We start from the raw sequence: 23,309 nt of genomic DNA, 5'->3' as shown, positions 1-23,309 counted from the left end.
ATCCACAGGTCTCCAAGTGAACAGCGCAGTAGCGGAGCTTTCCGAAAGCTCTTCTCAGGAACACTCGGGTATCCCCGTCGATTTCCGCCAGTGTGAAGCGGTGAGCATCGGCAAGCGGTGCGCGCCACGCTACGAGGCCGCTCTCATTGCAGAGCTACAATAGAGGAGATCAGATCACCGCAGCTATGTCCATCAGAGAGCGGCATTCCACATAACGCAGGGCAGAGGCAGGGAGCTCGGACACACACACGCTCCCACTCACTCGCTCACGCCCAACTCCATCCGGCCACACCCCTACTATGCGATACATAGTAGTCCATTATGCTTTACCTTTGCAGGGAATCAAAGAGGAAGTAAACTCATCAGGGTTTACTTCCTCTTTAAGTCATTTGCTATACTTAAGTTTACTTCAAATATTCAATAGCACAGGAGAATTTTGCTTTCTTTATTCCACATCATGCAATTTGTTGTTTGAAACAAACTATACTTTAGCTTATTTCACATTAGTAACTTCTATGATGTCTGTTCTAAAATGTAGCATGACAGTGTTATAATTTGGTATAAATGTTACAGCTACAACTGTAACCTATTCCCAAAATACTAACCAAGCCACTCACTTTTTGGTCATCCCAAGACCTCCTGCTCTCTAGCTCCCTTGTCACCTCCTCCCATGCTCGCCTCCAGGATTTCTCCAGAGCTTCTCCCATCCTTTGGAACTCCCTACCCCAATCTGTCCGACTGTTCCCTAATCTATCCATCTTTAGGCGATCCCTGAAAACCCTTCTCTTCAAAGAAGTCTATCCTGCTTCTAACTAACACTGTTTTACTTCCTCCATCAGCTCATCCCCCCACAGCTATTACCTTTTGTATTAATTGACCCTTCCTTTTTAGATTGTAAGCTCTAATGAGCAGGGCCCTCTGATTCCTCGTGTACCAAATTGTAATGTAACTGTAATGTCTGCCCTCATGTTGTAAAGCTCTGTGCAAACTGTTGGTGCTATATAAAACCTGTATAATAATAATAATAATAATAATAATAATAATAATAATAATACAACTACCCAGATCTGTATTGCTTTTTATTCTTGGGTGACTGGTTACTCATTATACACTGTTCAAGCAAAGCTTTCTAACTTTGAAACAAATATATGATCAGATAAAGGAATATACTACAGTCTGCATATGTTGTCTAATGTGTACAGATTTATCTGCAAAATCCAAAGTCTTCTTTGCAAATAAGGAAAATTATGCAATACAGTAAGTAGCAAGTTTTTGCATGTATTAACTGGGCATGTCCTTAGAAAACAGCTTTTACACTGCACCCATAACAAGTTGGATTAACATTTCTGTAGCTGACAAGAAAAGAGCAATGAGCACTGCAACAATGAGTACTGCAGGAAAGGTAATAGACTTGATTTTTAGCTTTAGTATATGCTTCTAGGCTTTGTTGCTTTTTTTATAGCATTCTGGGGAATCCAGTCACATTCATAATAACAAACTAGTTGACATTGACTGTACATGCATTACGTTATCCCTGCAAAATAAAGCAAAAACCCGAGTCGTGAGTTGACTAACATGAGAAAAATAACCCTTTCAAGGGATTAGCTCTTCCAGATAAGGTATCAATTGTCTAGTATTTCGTAGACATGTGCACACTGAAATATTTTGTTTTGGAATTTCGTTTTCGTCCAAAAAATAAATTGATTTAGTTACTCCGGAAATTAGTTTTTATCTATTTAGTTTCATTAAAAAAAATGCATTCGTCCCAAAAACCGGAATAATTAAGGTTGAATCTGTTATTGAAGGCTTATGGTGTCTGTCAAATGTTCTAAGAAGATTTGACGAAGCAGCCAAACTGTACGATGCTGCAATCGTACATTTCCGGTCCAATGTTCCGCCCACAAGCTATAGTAGAATTCTAATGTTGTATGACACTAGTAATAATTATATTTATTAATTATTATTACTAGTCAACCAACATTAGAATTCTTCTATAGGCTTTGGGCAGAGCATTTGACCATAAATGTCCACTCGCAGTGACTGCTTCGTTAAATCTTCATGTCAAATCTTTTCTCTCTATGTCGAATAATCTTGGACTAATAGAGTTAGGTTAGGCACAGTCGACCTTTTTTGCTATTGTCTCTATAATGTCAAATCTTTTCTCTCTATGTCGAATCTTTTCTCTCTATGTCGAATCTTTTCTCTCTATGTCGAATCTGTTCTCTCTGTGGTGTCCGTTTATGAAGCAGTGATCAGCAGTGATCCAGAGGATCGCCACTGATCACAGCCCATAAACAGTTTATGAACCAGAGATAATCGGGGGAGAAGTGTTTGAACATGTTCTCCCACCGATTATCTCAGCACACTGAGAATCCTCATTGAATGACACAGTAACGGCCAGTTTATGAAGCTGCAATCTGAGCACTTCACTGGCGATCTGTGTCAGAATTCACACTCCCCGATTCACCGACTCAGAGGTGGAGAATCGGGGAGTGAAGATGGAATGTGGGGGGATCTGAGGAGGAAAGAGGAAGATATTTAACTTCCTTATGCCTCATTCAGACCCCCCAACATTGTAACCATGTCCCCCTGTCATATTTATGTGTATATATATATATATATATATATATATATATATATATATATATATATATATAATGTGTGTGTATATATAATGTCTGTGTGTGCATACATGTATATATTATGTAGGGGGATTTATTTTACTAACATTAATCACACCATGTGTCAGTGTATTGAGCAGTGATAATTTATCACTGCTTAATAAACTGACATCTCTGTGTATCGGTAAATTTCTAGTACTGTAATCTCGTAAAGTCTCACGAGATTGCAGTATCGGGGCCGTTCTCCAGTGTTAGAAGCGTTTGTAGATCGCTTCACTCCTCCAAGAGTGAAGCGATCTACTCCGCTTCATAAACTGGCACACAGAGGAGAAAGATCTCCTCTGTGAATGCCGGAGAATGAAGCAGTGAATAGATTTCACTGCTTCATAAAAGGACACCTGTGTCAAATCTTTTCTCTCTGTGTAGAATAATCTTGGACTAATAGAGCTAAGGTTAGGCACATTTGACCACAGGTTCGATGGACACAGTTTGCTATTGTCAGCGTCATGTCGAATCTCCTATCTATATCGAACTGTTGTCACAACGAAAACGAAAATAAAGCATTTGATTATGTCAGATCTTGTCAGTTTTCGGATTCTGCACGGTCGTTATCATTTGTTAAAACGATAACGAAAATACCCAAAATTTGTACTAAAAAGCATTCGGACGAAAACGAATGCATATGTCTAGTATTTCGTATAAATAGTACATCCAACCAGCCTAGTTTTTTTTTATTTTATTCATGTTTTTTTTTTTTACTTCAAGGATCCAACGTTCCGCCTCCATAATGTCATTTGTCTTTTTTTTTCGTTCTGAGACTGTAGGGCTAGTAGTTAGAAATATTTTTTGCATTGCATGCAAAAATACATATTTCACAAAATGTATATTTATGGCTTAACAGCAAAACTGCTTATTGGCTTTCAAGAAGGCTGGTTAATATACGATCAAAACTTGTTATGCCTCGTTCTTCATCCACATCCTTACATATCTTTTTAGTTTTATTTATAATGAAAGTTTATTGTGCAGTAATTATGGGATACAAGGATTATATTACTATAGTATGCCAAATTGAAACTTTCCTTCATTTACAACACTTTAAAAGGTATCAAAAATGCAGATTCACCACTTTACATTGGTGTAAAGGTTTTCTGTGAATATGTGGGAAATATGCAGGGAATGCCACATTCACATTCATACTGCTGATCTGCTGCATTATCTTTGCAGCCATGACCTGTCCACACACACTCCAATAGCCATTTGCAGTCTCTATCAGAATTACGTATAACAGGGTGAAAATGCAGGAGCACAACTGGGAGACGGGAACAGAGCATCGTCAACCTATAACAGGAGGCACTTGAACAAAAACCTTCTTAGATGGATTCCCGGGTATTATTTTACTGCAAAATCTTCAGATTAAAAAAGATTGAAATTTATTTGTAAAAATTACATGGATGTCAATTCAAAAAACACAGAGCCCTAAATTGGTTCTAAAGTCTGAAGATTTTTTTTTTAACTTAATGCAGGCATGTCCACATTGTGACCCATGTTCTGTTTTAATACAGCCCCACTGGTAATTTGGATATATATATCTTTTGTGGCCCCAAGGAATCCCCGAGTGCTGCTCAGGACTAAGGATGAGCTTGGGCGTGTTCACAACTCCACGTGCCCGAGCCCACCGGGAAGCTGACAGCTCTAGTCACAGACACTGAGACATTTCCTGGTCCACAGCTGCAGAGATTGGGAAATGTCTCAGTGCCTGTGATTGGTACTCAGCTTCCCGGGGGGGCTCGGGCACATGGAGTTGTGAACACGCCTGAGCTCATCCTTAGTCTCAAGCGACGCTCAGAGATTCATTGTGGGCCACAAAAGATATATATATAAATATATATACAGTGGAACCTTAGTTAACGAGTAACGCGGTTCATGAGCACTTTGAAAGACAAGCAACTTTTAAAAAAAATTCTGACTTGGTTTGCGAATGTTGTCTCGCAAAACAAGCCGAATTCAAGCTAATGGGTGTGCAGTACTGCATTTGGCCAGAGGTGCGGGGGCGCTGATGACACTCGGGAGGGTTCGGAGCCATTTCTAGCCATTTGGAAATACTCGGTATCACTTGGAAATACTCGGAAATACTCCTTTCCCGAGAGTTTCCGAGTTCAGCCGAGCTGTCTTTGAGTATTTCCGAGGCTCTCCGGCACCCCCCCACCTCTGGCCACATGTGGTATTTCAAGCAATAGAAGTCAATGCAAAACAAATTTTCTTAGTTTCCATTAACTTCTATGGGGAAACTCGCTTTGATATGTTAGTGCTTTGGATTACAAGCATTCTCCTGGAACGGATTATGTTTGTAATCCAAGGTTCCACTGTATATCCAAATAACACGCCCAAGCTCATCCTTAGATACTTTACCACACACAGCAGTGTGCAGGCAAGTTTTTTTTCAATTGAGATGAATATATTTTAAAATCTCAGTTTATGTCAGTTGGTCTAAATCAGTTATAAATATATTTAGACACAACATGTATACTTGATGTTATGCTCCTGTTCATATTTTTTTAACTTAAAAGTTGATAGACAACCTTTTCTACCAATATTATGTATTGTACTTTACAATGTTCCTGACATTTATTTCAGCTTCCTGGATTTTTTTTTTTAATCTGGCCTTCAGATATGAAAGGTAGAGTGATTTAACACCTGTTTAGATTCGACCTCCATGTGTCTAAATGAAAAGTATGCTATTTGCAATAAACTTTACATAAAATAGTTAATTTGCATTTAATTTTAATGGTTCAAAGAATGTCAGGCAAAATGGTTGACCCTCACGCATGTTCACTTCATCAAATTTGGCCCTCTTTGAAAATAGTTTGGATCCCCCTTGACTTAATGCATTCTCTGCATCCTCCGAGAAGAGGAGGATCGGGACTGCTCTGTGCAAAATCATTGCACAGAACAGGCAAGTATGACATGTTTGTTATTTTAAAATAAAACAAATGGAACAAAAAAAAATAATGTTTACAATCACTTTAAGGGGTTCATTTTTACTGTTTACTGCATACTAAACTGGGCAGGTCTCCTCTTGCAGTTAAAATGACTGAGATGATGTGTATTCTTCATACCATAGGTGTGCGAAGCCTATAGCATTAGAGCAGGGGTCTCCAAGCTTTCTAAATAAAGGGCCAGTCCATCAGACTTTAGGGGGCCGGACTGTAGGTAGAAACCTAAATAGAATATTTTTCTGGCACCAATGTAAACAGTGCCCCGTGTTTGGTATTAGGGTAAGAAATAGTGCCCTATTGTTGGTGTCAGTGGGAGAAATGGCTCCCCACTGTTGATGACAATGGGAGAAATTTTGCCCCATTGTTGGTGTCAGTGGGCAGAACAGTGTCTCATATCAGTGGGATGAATAGTGCCCCCAGGGCCAGATAATGGCAAGCAAAGGGCCGCATCTGGCCTCCAGTTTGGAGACCCCCGTTTTAGAGTGTGCACCCCAAACCAAAGTTCAAACACGCATGCGTGTGTGTATATACTGTATATATATATATATATATATATATATATATATATATATATATATACAGTATCTCAAAAAAGTGAGTACACCCCACTCATTTTTGTAAACACATTATTATATCTTTTCATGTAACAACACTGAAGAAATGACACTTTCCTAAAATGTAAAGTAGTGAGTGTATAGCTTGTATAACAGTGTAAATTTGCGGTCCCCTCAAAATAACACAACACACAGCCATTAATGGCTAAACCGCTGGCAACAAAAGCGAGTATACCCCTAAGGGAAAATGTCCAAATTGGTCCCAAAGTGTCAATATTTTGTGTGGCCAACATTATTATCCAGCACTGCCTTAACCCTCTTGGGCATGGAGTTCACTAGAGCTTCACAGGTTGCCACTGGAGTCCTCTTCCACTCCTCCATCACAAAGCTCATGGATGTTAGAGACCTTACGCTCCTCCACCTTCCGTTTGAGAATGCCCCACAGATGCTCAATAGGGTTTAGGTCTGGAGACATGCTTGGCCAGCCCATCACTTTACCAGCAGCACTCATGCCCCAGACCATGACACTCCCACCACCATGCTTGACTGTAGGCAAGACACACTTGTCTTTGTACGCCTCACCTGGTTGCAGCCGCACACACTTGACACCATCTGAACCAAATACGTTTATCTTGGTCTCATCAGAGCACATGACCCATGCATTAGGGACATACCTCTCCGTACTTTATTTCCCCTTGTAATTACCCCTTCTTCCCTTCTAATGATTCCTATACCATAATTCTCTTAACTTTTACATTCTACCCAAATAATCAGGCCACACAGAAGTTGGAGTATAACTGGCCATAGCAGCCTTTTATTAACACTCTTCAAACCAATAACTTAAATAGCTTTATTAAATATATATATATATATAAATATATATATCAACTGTTTGGTAACGGTAATTTTAAAAGAACTCCCAGTCAGTTGGTCTTTGACGGTACCACGTTCCACCTTTTAAACATAACCTTTTTCCACCATTCCACTGCGGGACCAACTTTTTCATACCAGGCCTCCGGCCGTTTATAAGCCTGGAGACAACCACCTTCCCGCAATGCCACCAAATCCCGTATGCCAGCCTACCCTTCCGCTGGGATACACCAAAAGGGAGGGCCCATATCCCTATGAGCTCCCCCCCACATTTCCATCATCTGTTTCCTTTTGCCCCATCAAAGACCAAAAGACACCGCCGCTACAGCTGCTATGACGACCCTCATCACCGGACCTGCCAAAGAAACAAAAACACAGACAAGAACGACCACAAACACAACACACCAGCTTATTTTTTTATTTTATTTTTTATATTATTTGCTTATTTATTTATTTATTCATTTATTCATTTATTCAATTTATTTATTATTTTATTTTTTTTTGGAAAAACAAAGAGAAAATAAAAATTACAGGGCGGGTGGGTGGGCAACTCTCCTGTACACTGAACACCACGCTGCCGTCTCAGCTCCTCCCCTTCCTTTTATCATGCTCCGCCCCCCCTTCTTCCTTCTTTCTCTCCGCCCTCCCCTCCTTACTTTTCTCTATTTTATTAACCCCCTACGCTCTTCCCTCAGCATTCGTCATGTCCGGCCCTCCATCCAGCCTCTGGCTTAATTCCGTGCCTTTCTTGACCCATGCATTAGGGACATACCTCTCCGTACTTTATTTCCCCTTGTAATTACCCCTTCTTCCCTTCTAATGATTCCTATACCATAATTCTCTTAACTTTTACATTCTACCCAAATAATCAGGCCACACAGGAGTTGGAGTATAACTGGCCATAGCAGCCTTTTATTAACACTCTTCAAACCAATAACTTAAATAGCTTTATTAAATATATATATATATAAATATATATATCAACTGTTTGGTAACGGTAATTTTAAAAGAACTCCCAGTCAGTTGGTCTTTGACGGTACCACGTTCCACCTTTTAAACATAACCTTTTTCCACCATTCCACTGCGGGACCAACTTTTTCATACCAGGCCTCCGGCCGTTTATAAGCCTGGAGACAACCACCTTCCCGCAATGCCACCAAATCCCGTATGCCAGCCTACCCTTCCGCTGGGATACACCAAAAGGGAGGGCCCATATCCCTATGAGCTCCCCCCCACATTTCCATCATCTGTTTCCTTTTGCCCCATCAAAGACCAAAAGACACCGCCACAGCCCGCAAGGATGACCCCCTTATCCTTAAGGGCCCCTCCACACCCGCAGGGCCCGCTCAATCCCATCTTGCAACCCCAACGCCCAAAGGTCCATGCCCACTGCCGACAGATGGACCCCATCCCCCCGAAGGTACATACCCACGTTAACCTCCAACTCCACGTGGCGCGCCACTAAACCTCCATTACGTTTTGATGAACCTCCCCCAAAACCTTGTTAACTTTAATACGGGCTTTGTTAAGTCGGACCACAGACCGTGCCCTCCACCAGGCCGTGCGTGCTACAAAGTCAGACCAGACTATGACCATACCTGGGAAATCCCTCCGAAGCATGAGAAAATCACACTTCACGTCCGCTATTAACTCCCGAGTGGACCTAATCCCCAGGTCATTCCCCCAACATGGAGAACCAGCACAACAGGGGGCCTATCCAGTCTGGCGTATCGGTGTATTTCAGGTATGACCCTACCCCACTGCATCCCCGGGATACCCAACCACCTGCTGCAAGCCTCTCTACGCGGGATCCCCAACTGACGTCTTTCCGGCCTGACCTCTGCTCGCCTGGCACCCCAAAAAACATAGGAGTGTCTGAGAATCCAGACGAGGCGTGGTAAACCTCCATCTGAAACGACACAGACAAAATCACACAACCCCCTTACACAAGCCCCCACTCACCCCCCGACACCGGAAAAACAGCCTACACCAAGTGCGGCCGAACATAGGACCTGAAACGCCTGGACTCCCATCGCCCAATCCGTTTTTTACCGCAGCCTCGTCCAACCCGCATCTGGCAGCCTCTGTGCCCACCCCGATGCGGAAGGAGTGCGAAGCAAACTGCGCCCCGTCAAACCCCCCCAACGTCAAACATATTCTAAACACCGCTATAAATCGGAATCTAGACAGGAAACTCCCATCCCGATGCACTAACAGTGGACCCTCCCCTGGTGGACGAAGCCTCATGAACTCCGTCACCGCCATCACCGGACATATTTCTGAACCCGGCCATGCATACAACCAAACGTCCACACCCTTCCCCTTCTGGTCCGTTTTAGACCTACGCAGTTTCAAACACACGCAACCCTCCCCCAATGCCACATCTTGACCCAACAAACCCCCCCCCAACAGTCTTCGCTGGACTGACCAGCTCACCCACCCGGAAAACCCTGAAAAAAGGCCAAGGAAAAGCTGTTCGAAATAGCTGAGCTTCATAAACGGACGCACACAAACCCCCAAAATGCCGGCCAACCGCCTTCAAAATAACAAAAGGCACCGGCCTCTTTCCGTCCGTCTTCTGATTACCCTTCCTGTACCCCTTCAACGCTTGCCTTACCCAGAAACCTTTTGTCGCATCCGGTGCTACCCCGCAACTTAAACCAACATGCCAGCGCCGCCAGCTTCCGTTCAATCCCAGAATCTGACCCTCACCCCTCCATCTGCCTCACCACAACATAAAAACCAACAGACTATTGTCCGCCCCCCTACCCCCCAGCCCGGCGTCCGCCAGCCGTGAAAACTCCAGCCACTCCATCCAAACTTTACTGTACGCCGACCAAGTCGACTCGCTCACCGACCTCCTGATCCAACCCGCGGCGATCCCCAAAGCAATTGTCCAAAGCCATGCCGGGCAGAGGATCCCCTCTCTCGCCTCTCCCGGAGCCAAGTCCCGAAACCTCCGCCATTAAAATCGAGACAAGGCATCGGCCAGGTTATTCTCCACCCCCGGAACGTGTACGGCATACAGAAATATGTTCATCTGCAGGCACCTCAGCACCCGGTGGCGCAGCAGCCCGATCACCGGAGGGGAAGAACCCGAAATCCGGTTACTCACCTGCACCACTCCCATATTACCGCAAGTCAACCGAATCTTAAGGTCCCGACAGGACTCACCCCCAATTCCAAAGCCACCACCACCGGAAACAACTCCAGCAGAACCAGGTTCTTAGTCAACCCCTCCTCTACCCGAGTACGCGGCCAGGCTTCTGCACTCCACAGACCTTGAAAATACGCCCCGTACCCCGTCGACCCCGCCGCATCCGTCACCAGCTCCAAGTCGAAGATACTCACCGGCCCATCCATCCACACAGAACGTCCGTTGTAATCCTCTAAAACGTGTGCCAGACCCGCAAATCCTCCCTATGTTCCCTGGGCAATCCCACGAAATGATTCGGAACAGAGACTCCCGCCGCGGCCACCGACAGGCGTCGGCAAAACACCCTGCCCATGGGGATGATGCGGCAAGCGAAGTTGAGCTTCCCAACTCCGACTGCAGCTTCCTGAGCTGCACCTTCCGCAGCCCCACCAACTCCTTTATCTCCGTCCGGAGTCCCTCCCCCATTCCATGGCAACCGTGTCCAGCTCAATGCCTAAAAACTCAGCACCTCCACCGGACCTTCCGGTTTGTCCGGCGCTAGAGGGACCCCGAACTCCTCAGCAATGTGCCGCACCGTGGCCAAAAGTATCGCACACACATTGGAAGCTGGGGGCCCACTACGAGGAAGCACTCCAGATAGTGGATGACCGAACCCCCTCCGGACAAATCACGCACTACCCCCTCCAAGAAAGAGCTAAAAAGCTCAAAACAGTGCGCAGGAGACGGAGCAGCCCATGGGCAAGCATCTATCCACCTAAAACCGATCCTGCCAACAGCACCCCAAAAGACGAAACTTTCCGGGTGTACCGGCAGCAACCGAAACGCAGACTCAATGTCCGATTTTGCCACGAGAGCTCCCCGCCCAAAATGCTGCACCCAACCCACCGCCGCATCAAAAGAAGCGTAAGACACCGTGCAGGCTTCTGAGGCAATTGCGTCATTCACCGAACCCCCCTTCGGAAAAGAAAGGTGGTGAATAAGCCGAAAACTTGTTAGGTTCTTTCTTAGGCACCACCCCCAAAGGGGACACCACCAGATCCGGCAACGGCCGATCCGAGAAGGGGCCACTCCTCCTCCCCAACGCCACTTCCTTGGTCAATTTTGCCGAAACCACCCCCGGATGCAACCGCGCGGAACCCAAGTTCCGAGCCATCGGCGGAGCCCCAGCCATGGAACACGGAATCTTAAAACCCACCGCAAAAAACCTTCCCCCAACACCCACGCCGCCTCCCTATCCGGGTACCCATTTTGGAAAGGACGCATCCTTTTCACCTTCACCGGCGTTGTCCCTCTTCACAGCAGCGACTGCGCCGCGCTTACCCCGCTTGAAGCAACGGGACAGTGTGTGGCTCCCCCCACCTCCGGAACACTCGCGCCGGAAACGACAGGACCCTCCAAACTTTCAAGACCCCTCGTTAAATTGCCAGCACACCCCAAACTTCCTGCCAGCCTGAAGTCCCGAGGCGGGGGTTCCCCCGTCCCCCCCCCCCTGAAAACTCCGACGGCGCCCTCGCCGACGACATCAAGCGCATCCAAAGGCTGATAGCCTTGTGATCCCACCGGATATCCGGCCGAACCGCCCTCCTCAGCCGAAATTTCCCGTCGCATCTTCGCCACGCCGAGCCCCCATAAACCCTATGTGCCCCAAAAGGCGTCCATATAGCAAAAGAGAGACGAGCGATGCTCCGGAGATTTCTCCCCGATCACGCTGGCCATGATGGCGAACGCCTGCAGCCAGTTCGTGAAAGTCCGCGGTATAAGCCTATACCGCCTCTTCTCCCCGTCGTCCTTCTTGAAGTCACCGGGCTCGACCCTATCCAGATTAAATTTCCTAGGGGCAGCAAGGAAAATATCCCCCCATACTCACCCTTGGTGATCTTGTCCCGCACTTCCTGTTTCAGATGTGCGCCCAACCACCCCTCATGGCACCCCTCATGGCACACCTACACCTCGCACTTCGCGGCATCCGCCATCCTAACCACCTCCACCCTGGGCACCGCTGCCTCCAACCTGGATTCCCCCCAAGAAGGATTGGAAATGACCGTGTGACCATGTGACCCGCCGGCGGCGGGCTGACCGCCCGCCCCCCACGGACCCACAACGTCAGGCCCAAAACCACCCCCCCTAGCCCGCACAACCCCCCCAACAATCCCACACCAAGCATCATCAAAAGCACTATGCGGGAGATGTAAAGTCTTACCTGGCTGCCTGGGTCCGTTCCCGTCAGCCGCCGCTCCGGATGCTCCAGCCGCCGAGACGCCGTCCCGAATCTCCTCCTCCGAACCCGATATCGCACCTTCCGAATGCTCTCCTGCCGTAGGTAGCAGAGGCGTGTTCAGCCTGCCGGGCGACTCCAGCTCGACAACTGCTTGTAGAAGCCCGCACACCGTCGTCCCGTCCCTTGGCTCCACTCCGTGCGACCGCCGCCAGCCGACTCCTCACCGGTCCCCCAGCTCTCCCCCACCCGTCAGCCGCCAATCATCTCCCATCCGATCGTCCGGACCTGCCCGCAGCGTCTGGTTGCTGGCGCACAGGCGTGACACTTCGTCTCCCCCGCCGGGTCCCCCCCTGCGGCAAAGACGCCGCGCTTCCACGGGTGACCGCCGTTCCCTCCTGCACTGCCCTCGCCGGCGGGGAGCTGGCTCCGTCCACATCTCCAGCCTCGCTCCCCGAGCCCCGCCCATGAAGATGATTCCGCCCGGACCCCCCAGGCACTGTGGCGCCCGAACGTTTTGCAGGGGGGGGGGCGGCGGGTTCCGTCCCCGGGCTCCTAGGGTGGCGCTGGGCTCTGGTGCAGGGGCCTGGTGAAAAACGTTCCGGCGGCCTGGCCCGCCGAGCGCGTGGAGTTGGTACCCCCCTGTAGCCGGCCCCCCCTCCCGCCGCGGCGGTAATGGCCGCCACCTGGTTCTGCAGCCAGTCCGCCCCACGTGACGCCGCCGCGGCCCGCAGCCGCGAAAACAGCGTGTCCAGATCCGACATGCTATGTCCCACCGTGCAGTGCTGTAAAAAACCCCCCGCCGCTAAGGACACCCCCAACCGAGGCCAGACCGTCCCACTGAGTAAGTCCGCTGAGTGACCCCCGCCGCCCACAGCGCGCCTACCGCAAAAACGCAGCACCATCACGAAGCAGCTCCTACCTCTGGCAACTCTCCTGTACACTGAACACCACGCTGCCGTCTCAGCTCCTCCCCTTCCTTTTATCATGCTCCGCCCCCCCTTCTTCCTTCTTTCTCTCCGCCCTCCCCTCCTTACTTTTCTCTATTTTATTAACCCCCTACGCTCTTCCCTCAGCATTCGTCATGTCCGGCCCTCCATCCAGCCTCTGGCTTAATTCCGTGCCTTTCTGGACATGGTTCCAGTAATCCATGTCCTTAGTCTGCTTGTCTTCAGCAAGTTTGCAGGCTCAGGTTTACAGCCCCCACAGCTCCTACCCTCCCTCCCCACCAAAAAACTGGCTATAAAATAGTTTTTGCAAACAAACTGTTCACCCAAAAAAAAAACAATAAAACATTTACCTCAGCCCCAGCCTCAGCCTCAGCCTGCAACACTTATGAGAGCTCCAGCTCATGATAATGCACTCTTCTAACAGGCTGGAGTGTGGTCTGACAAGATTTTAAACTCCCCACTCTGCCAGGAAGCACAGAGCATCACTTGTGGCTCCTAAGAATGTTGAAGGTTGGGGGTTGAGGCAAACAATTCTCTTTTTGAGTAAAGGAATTGTTTATAAATTGTTGACTTTTTAAAAAGTTGTCTGCTCAGCAGCCACCGGCCGGCCACTGTTCTCCTGTCCCATGAAAGCAGAAGAGAGCCTTGGGTGGGCAGCTGTATTACTCCACCATCTACTGTAAATGACCTGTAATTGGAACTTTAGAAGCCTGGTAAGCCTGGTACTTTTTTATACTGTGGGCGATTTTTATGGCGGCGGGAGAGGTGCCCCCCCTCCATTGGCCTCCCGGTCATCTCTGGATTTACCGGACCTTTCGGTTAGCGTGGAGACGGTCCGATGCTCTTTGTGGCGGGGCAGGAAGCGGAGTGATGGTGAGATAGCACCCACTCAGCTCTATGGCCTTGGAGGGATGATTCTTTTCATCTCTAAAAGGCAAAATTACTTTTTTTTTTTGCTTTTAAGTGTAAATGTGAGATTTGGGGTCTTTTTGATCCCAGATCTTGCAATAAAGAGGCCCTGTCATGCTTTGTCATGTTTACATCCCTTGTAATAGGAATAAAAGTGATATCATTTTTTTATTTAAAGGTACAGTGTAAAAAAAAAAAAAGTTAAATAAATAAGAAAAAATAAATAAAAAATTAAAAGCGCCCTGTCCCTCCGAGCTAATGTGCAGAAGCAACCGTAAGTCGCGCCCACATATGTAAATGATGTTCAAACCACACATGTGAGGTATTGCTGCTATTGCAATAATTCTAGCACTAGACCTGTAACTTTAACCACTGGGGATCCACGCTATAGCTAAATGACGGCTACAGCGTGGACCTGCATTGCAGGGACTACGTCCATTGATGTCATCCCATGCATGAGCAGCCTGCGCGCTCCCTGAAGGGCGTGTATGGCGCGCTCTGTGATCAGCAAGTCTCTGAGACTCGGTCCCGACCCCTTACCATGTGATCAGCTGTCAGCCAATGACAGCTGATCACGTGATTTCAACACAGCCGGTAATCAGCTATTTTTTCTCCTCATGCTGACAGTGTGAGGAGAAAAAAAAGCCGATCACCGGCAGCAGTGAGCGGGACATTAGTCCCGATCACTGCGATGTGCCCCAGCTCCTCAGTGCCCACCTGTGCCCCCTAAAGTGCCACCTACCAGTGCCCACCAGCGCCACCTGTCAGTGCCCACACTGCCACCTGTCAGTGCCCACAATCAGTGCCTGGACAGTGCTGCTGAACATCAGTGCCATCCATCACTGCCCATCAGTGCCACCTATGAGTGCCATCTATCAGTGACCATCAGTGCCATCTATCAGTGGTACCGATCAGTGCCCATCCGTGCCACCCATCAGGGCCCATCAGTGCCATCTTATCAGTGGCCATCAGTGCCTCCTTATCTGTGCCCATCACTACCGACTTATCTGTCCCCATCAGTGCCACCTTATCTGTGCCTATCAGTGCTGCCTTAACTGTGCCTATTAGTGCCCTTTATTGCAGCTTATCAGTGCCCATCAGTGCAGCTTATCAGTGCCCACCAGTGCCGCCTCATTAGCGTATATCAATGAAGCAGAAAAATTACCTGTTTGCAAAATTTTATAACAAACTATTAAACGTGTTTTTTTTTTTAATTTTCAATTTTTTTGTTTGTTTAGCAAAAAATAAAAACCCCAGCTGTGATTAAATACCACCAAAAGAAAAAAATGAAAAAAATTAATTTGGCTACAGTGTTGTTTCACCATGCAATTGGCATTCAAAGTGCATCAGCACCGAAAGCTGGAGATTTTTAAGTACCGCAGTTTGTCACCATTCCACAAGCCTGCGCAATTTTAAAGCATAACATGTTAGGTATCTAGTTACTTGGCATAACATCATCTTTCACATTTGACAAAAATATTGGGCTATCTTTACAGATTCCTTTTTCTGTAATTCAAAAAAGTGTATTTAAAAAAAAAAAAAAAAAGTGTTTATAAGACCGCTGCACAAATACGATGTGACATAAAATTTTCCATTGATCACCATTTTGTTGTCTAGGGTATCTGCTAAAAATTATATATATATATATATATATATATATATATATATATATATATATATATATATATAAAATAGGCCTGGTCTTGAAGTGACAAATTTTAGGAGAAAAAACAAAAGATCATTCAGAAATGAAATATACTGTAGTGGGGTGAAGCTAAAAACAACAAAGTTTAGTGCCTAAAAAAATCCCTTAAATTGCAAATAAGTATGCAAGTCAAAAATAATAGGTGGCCAGTAGATGGAAAGGATAGGATAACAGGAAGACACACTTAGGGGGATTTAATAAAACTGGGGAGTGCAAAATATGGTGCAGCTCTGCAGAGGAACCATTTAGCTTCCAGGTTTTATTGTCAAAGCTTAATTGAACAAGCTGAAGTTAAAAGCTGATGGTTTCTATGCACAGCTACACCAGATTCTGAGTGCTCTACTTTTAGGAAATCTCCCCTCTTCTCTCTCTCTCCTCACCCCTACTAACATCATTATCCCCCTGCAATATCTCCTTCAGCTCAAACCTCTGATCCTCGATCATTCATAATAATATGCCACATCCCATTGAAAATGCAATCCATTGGGATGCGAGTCTCTAGGTGGGATGACATCCCGTGTACCTCAGTCATTGGAATAAAATTGCTAATTCTTTTCACATAAGTGATGTCATTAGTGTGCAGCTCATCCACTCCTTTGACAGCAGGTCTGTGGAGCAAGAACACGATCCTGGGTAAGCACCTGACAGCAACCGAAGGATCAAGGAGGAGGAGAGAAATTGGAGCAATGTGGCTTTCCATTGATTTAGTAACTGTGACCTATCATTGCTATGGAACCAAGGCACCATCTGAGGCGTGATTCACACATATGCATTTCTCAGTGCATTTTCAGTTTTGCAGAAACACACTAAAGTTCATTTAATATGGTTTCCTGTAGGTCACGTTCATATCTTTGCAAAGGGCCAGGGACCAGCGGGTTGTGTTTTTGGTTCCATAGACGTCAATGGATCAAATACATGTATTGTAAAAATACATCTGCAACCTGCATAGGTGTGAACCAGGCCTTAGAGAAGCTCTGGGGTAAATGTATTATTAGAAAATTGCCTTTATAACTAAAAAGTATGACTTTTCACATTACTAATATAATGCTTATTCTCCATTATTATTTTGACTGTTTATATCTCAATTTCATCCTGAATCTAAGGTCAAGTTAGTTTCCCTGTGACCCTTATACCACCACCATCTTAACTATTATGACAGCAAATGCGTCATCATGTAAACAAACACTTACCATGTGTGCCTGGCTTACTTGTTTTTCCGTTGGGGTACGTGGCACCTCCACGGTGGATATTAAGAGGGAGAATGGTGGAAGATCAGAAAGCATCCATTATCTGATCTCGCCTAGGTAATATGAATCCAGACATGCTCAGCTATGGGCACTTCTGGGTACAGAGTTGACAATCCTCAACTGTGAAGAAGATGATTGAGCACAGACTGCGCTCAATCAACTTTAACTGAGTGCAGTGGTGGCATTAGGGGTCTAATAACCCCCTGGTGTCTCTTTACAATGAAACTATAATCTGCAATATAATATCACATAGGGGGCTTGTCAGTCCCATGTGATAGGTGAACAAAGTGAGCTGCGCTAAAAACAAAAAATTGTATACCTAAAACCTAATCCAAAACTATATCAATAAACATGAGGAAAAACAGTATTACGTGAAAAAAATATGATTAGTAAATAGTATATGTGAATACTATCATATCATCATATAAGTGAATAAAGTGTATACTAAATCTGAAATGAAGTTAACATAAATAGTATAGAAAAACCCCCACAAAAATTTATGTATATTAAAACAAAAATTGTGTGTGCTAAATCTAAACCAATAATAAAATTTAGCAAAAATAATATTCAAAAGCAACAAAGAGTTCATATACAATGGAGAAAAAATTGTCCAAAAAGTATTGTTGGTTCTTCCAAATTGGTATTAAGGTGCAAAAATATCCACAAATGCGCGTATAAAAAATAATCAAAACAATCCTCCACCAGTGAGAAGAGGGGCCGCTTACCAGAGTTGTAGATCCCAGTGTTAGTGATCCCGTGAACACGTCCGTTCGTGACGAAACGCGCGTAGGGAGATAGGCGTTCTGACGTCTCCGCGTTCTACGCCCAACCAGGAAGTGCGGGCGGCACACGAGTCCGGCCGGCTCGTTTTTTATGTGATCGTTTTTCTCTATACACATGCTTCGTATTGGAGATAGAAGCAGCGTGGTGCCTGTGACCTACGATACCTTCGTTTCCCGATTGGAGCCTTCGTATTGGAGATGCAAACGGTGTGGTGCCTGTGACGGTTCATCCAGAAACTTCTGTGCTGTTGCCTTACTGATCTCACTAACACTGGGATCTACAACTCTGGTAAGCGGCCCCTCTTCTCACTGGTGGAGGATTGTTTTGATTATTTTTTATACACGCATTTGTGGATATTTTTGCACCTTAATACCAATGTTAGTGATCCCGTGAACACGTCCGTTCGTGACGAAACGCGCGTAGGGAGATAGGCATTCTGACGTCTCCGCGTTCTACGCCCAACCAGGAAGTGCGGGCGGCACACGAGTCCGGCCGGCTCGTTTTTTATGTGATCGTTTTTCTCTATACACATGCTTCGTATTGGAGATAGAAGCAGCGTGGTGCCTGTGATCTACGATACCTTCGTTTCCCGATTGGAGCCTTCGTATTGGAGATGCAAACGGTGTGGTGCCTGTGACGGTTCATCCAGAAACTTCTGTGCTGTTGCCTTACTGATCTCACTAACACTGGGATCTACAACTCTGGTAAGCGGCCCCTCTTCTCACTGGTGGAGGATTGTTTTGATTATTTTTTATACACGCATTTGTGGATATTTTTGCACCTTAATACCAATTTGGAAGAACCAACAATACTTTTTGGACAATTTTTTCTCCATTGTATATGAACTCTTTGTTGCTTTTGAATATTATTTTTGCTAAATTTTATTATTGGTTTAGATTTAGCACACACAATTTTTGTTTTAATATACATAAATTTTTGTGGGGGTTTTTCTATACTATTTATGTTAACTTCATTTCAGATTTAGTATACACTTTATTCACTTATATGATGATATGATAGTATTCACATATACTATTTACTAATCATATTTTTTTCACGTAATACTGTTTTTCCTCATGTTTATTGATATAGTTTTGGATTAGGTTTTAGGTATACAATTTTTTGTTTTTAGCGCAGCTCACTTTGTTCACCTATTTAGTTTGATATCGGAGTATTACGATTAGGGTTGCTGCTTATAGGTTATCCTTTTTTTTGTTTGAGTAGCGCGGTTTACCTTTTGTACCGAGTCCCATGTGATAGCATTACCATTGAGTTAAAAATATTTTGAAGAATAAAGTTTAATCCAAAAAAGTAAAAAAAATGTTTAAAGTCCCCTGCCCCTATACGTGAACACAAATGCTTGCATCTGCTGGGTTTACATATGAAAATTGTTATTGCTCCATACATATATTAGATACTGGTGCACATACTGCAGTGAAGGTAATAGTTCTAGGGCTACTATTCATGGTTAACGGTTAACGTTTAACTGAGACTTTTAAAGTGCCACCAGTGGGCAATTTAAGATGCAGTAGTTTTCTGCTGTTTAACAGGCATGAACAGTTTTATGGTTTGATAAAATTGGTACAGGTATACCCCACTTTTAAGTACACAATGGGGTTTATTTACTAAAGCTGGAAAGTGCAAAATCAGGCTCACTTCTGCACAGAAACCAATGAGCTTCTAACCCCAGCTTGTTCAATTAAGCTTTGGTAATAAAACCTGGAAGCTCATTGGTTTCTATGCAGAAGTGAGCCTGCTTTTGCACTTTCCAGCTTTAGTAAATAAATCCCATTGTGTACTTAAAAGTGGGGTATGCCTTTATCTATTTGCTTGATACAACCCCATAAACTACAATTATATAGTTATTTGTAATTTAAAAATAGTTTTAACCATGAATGCAATACTTAGCAAAGTTTCTAATAGCTCAAACACCCTGATAATATTTTAATTTAACCTGGAACTATTAACTTGGTGTTGGTTGTCTTCAATATGGAGTTTATTTCAGGTCTTCTGTATGGGTCAGAATATTTTTTTCTTGTTTTCCTCCTCTAAAACCTAGGTGCATCTTATGGTCATGTGCGTCTTAGCCCTTGTACACACAGTCGGAGAATCCGTCGGAATGTGTCCTATCGGACCGTGTTGTTGGATAATCCGACTGTGTGTGGTATGCATCGGACTGATTCCGTCGGAATATCCGTCGGACCCAATTTTCCAACATGTTGGAAATATTTTCTGACCAACTGGTTCGATCGGACATACTCCGATCATGTGTAGAGAATTTTGATCGGACCAAGTGCCACGCATGCTCAGATCAAATTCCTACATCAAAGCTATTAGCTACTAGTCCCATCGTAACGAAATTACATCATCGCGTTCTGAATGATTGGATTTTTCGACAACTTAGTCCGACCGTGTATGCAACAGTTTCGCACAAGATCCGAACGGACAAAACCCGACGGATTTGGTTGGCAGAATGTCCGACCGTGTGTACAGGGGCTTATGGAGCGAAAAATGCAGTAGCTCTTTCCATTATTGTAGCAAATAAACCCACCAATTTCTTGTAGTACCATAAAACAGCACCTGTATTGATCTCATTAGTTGAATGTATGTTTTGTTTATAGGTTATAAAATGCAAAGCGGCTGTGGCTTGGGCACCAAATCAGCCACTGGCAATTGAGGAGATTGAGGTGCAACCACCAAAAGCAGAAGAAGTTCGGATTAAGGTGAAGTTTTGTCTTTTAAAAAAAAAATATTCTGTTATCTATATTTATCTAGTGATCTGTTTTTAGTGCTGAAAACATGCAGCAAGATTTTTAGCTGGACCTTCTATTACCATCACTGGACTTTCTATTGTGTAGTGCGCTCCCTATTTTGGACCAGTATCCAACCACAGCTGCTAAAATACAACTTTGTACTCTGATTTGCCAGTGGAAGGTGGGGTGTGGGACATGGCTACTTTTATCCTTCCCCTGAACTCTAGTAATTCTTTTCCCTTTCTGCAGTGGAACAACCCTCACTCCTCAATACATACATAAACATATAAGAGGTCACCATCCCACTCAGCATCCTTCCCTCTGTACAAGTTCATGATTTCTTTATGGCCCACTCCTCTGTCTTTCTCTGTTGAAAGACCATGATCTACTTTTGACATAAATAATGTGGAATGTCTGGTTGTTGTCTTTTTTTTTTTTTTTAACAGTATTGAGACCATTTTATTGCCTTTTATACGAGCCCCAAAGCGATCCAATTTTTGCTCATAAATTATTTTCATCCACAGAAATTATTCTGTGGTAATTCTAATGTTAGCCATAGAATCAGCAGTTTAGAAATGTATATGCACCGTACATTAATTTGGTAAACAAATTAGTTTTTTGCCATTATTTTCTAAATCCTATAATTTTTGTTTATTTTTTGTTTCTATTATGCTTAGATGGTAAGCACTGGAATATGTCGGACAGATGACCATGCAATCCATGGTGAATTCCACGGGTTGAATTATCCTGTTATTTTAGGCCACGAGGGAGCTGGAATAATTGAAAGTGTTGGAAAAGGAGTAACTGGATTAAAACCAGGTATTTTTTTTTACTTTTTAGTAGCATAAACATAGCTTAAATGTAAACAAATTTGTAAGTTTGTTTCGAGGAACTGTTGCCCTTCTGGATCTAAATTTGGTTAGTTTACCTTTACCAAAAAACTGCCTATGCAGATACGGGGCAGCTGTAGATGTAAATAAACATTGCAGCTTTTACTAAAGTTGGATAATGCCCTTGTTATAGGTGTAGGCCATTTATGTGCCCTCTAAAGTCTGGCCAAAAAAATTGCCTCTTACTGTGCACAGTATGTGGTAATGGCTCTGCCAGAAGAGGACCAGGCCACACTGTAGCAAATTGTGACAAACCTAGAGGGCCTGCTTGGAGAAAATGGGATGGTCCTGGAGTTAAGGAGCAGATTAATTGTCTCAAGACAGCAGGGGGACGAGAGCCTCATGCACTCGGTTGTGCAGAAATCATGGGCCCAAGTCACATACAGAGAGGTCAGTTTGTGGCAGGACTGAAAGCAGGTCTAGTCAGGAGGGCCCTGCAGGAGCGAATTAGATTACAACCCACCATCTTATTCCACAATATTGTGGTGGATGCGGTTGTGTTGGAACAGGAAGATGCGGGGGCAATGTAGCAGTGACCAAAAAACATGACCTGCTGCATATGAAAGAAGAGGCTTTGGCACCCTTCTCCACATCCTATCCCCCGCCTCCAATCCACTCGGCACAAGTCCCCCCAAATATTCCCTCACAACACAAATCCCACCCCCCAAACCTCCATTCTAGTACAAATCCTCGAGTAAATACTACATGAGCTATAAATATGATCTCATCAAAAATAAAATAAATATAAAAGGTATTGGATCAATATAAAATACAGCAGCTAAAATCAAAAAAGATTATTAAATAATTAAATTGAAAAGTGCTGTGTTAGGTATTACGCACTATACACCCAATATTGGATACCAAATGCATACATAATATAAAAATACACAAATATTGACCAATGGTGAAGTGCCAGTAAATATAAAAATAAAATAAGGGAGTGGAAATTCAAATGCACATTTTAAGGTGAGCGTTCATTACCTAGGGGATCACTGAAGGGAGGACACCTTGGCACATTTGAACATCTACCAAGTTGTTTTTGTGATTGCATGGACTACTCATCGTATTGATTAGAAGCACAACAAGACACATTGTCTGCACACTTTAATACTTGTCCTATATTTTTTTTCACATACATAATATGGACTTTTATGAACTTTTTGAACCTTATGAATTTATGTTTTTTCACATGGGCACTATATATTTATTGTGCATTTGAGGTTCCACTCCCTTATTTTATTTTTTATTTACTGGCACTTCACCATTGGTCAATATTTGTGTGTTTTTATGTTATGTATGCATTTGGTATCTAATCTTGGGTGTAATTTGCGTAATACCTAGCACAGGACTTTTACGTTGAGATCGTAATAATAATAGGACAAGTATCGCATCAGTACAATAAAATATAGATCTTTTAAATGTCAATGGTTCCAAAAAGGTGTCATGAACTGTCTGCCGCAATGTTGCAGTTCCACTAAAAATTGCAGATCACCACCATTACTAGTAAAAAATAATAATAAAAAAATCCAAAAATCTATCCCCTATTTTGTACATGCTATAACTTTTGCGCAAACCAATCAATATACGCTTATTGCGATTTTTTACCAAAAATATGTAGAAGAATACATACCGGTATGAACTGATTTTTTGATTTGGGAT

The 23,309-nt window shown here is 44.3% G+C and overlaps 1 protein-coding gene across 2 annotated transcripts in view; it reads left to right on the top strand.

The window, feature by feature from the left end:
- The first annotated feature begins 1,196 nt into the window (after window positions 1–1,196).
- LOC143974850 (alcohol dehydrogenase 1-like) overlaps window positions 1,197–23,309 on the top strand; it is a 60,654-nt gene continuing 38,541 nt past the window's right edge. Inside the window, exons 1-3 of one of the 2 annotated variants that reach the window (XM_077476610.1) lie at window positions 1,197–1,257; window positions 20,629–20,730; window positions 21,438–21,579. In XM_077476610.1, coding sequence (XP_077332736.1) covers window positions 21,438–21,579 — 142 coding nt within the window. In that variant the 5' untranslated portion in view covers window positions 1,197–1,257; window positions 20,629–20,730. Of the gene's footprint in view, window positions 1,258–1,291; window positions 1,403–20,628; window positions 20,731–21,437; window positions 21,580–23,309 lie in introns of those variants that run through there. The other variant, XM_077476609.1, reaches the window with a different exon arrangement.

This window comes from Lithobates pipiens, unplaced genomic scaffold (genome assembly GCF_037356315.1).
Source record: "Lithobates pipiens isolate NorthernLeopardFrog02 unplaced genomic scaffold, aLitPip1_a1.2 Scaffold_13, whole genome shotgun sequence".
NCBI classification, from domain to species: Eukaryota; Metazoa; Chordata; class Amphibia; order Anura; family Ranidae; genus Lithobates; species Lithobates pipiens.
Note: the sequence above shows the minus strand (reverse complement) of the source record. Positions and strands in the feature narration are given on the sequence as shown.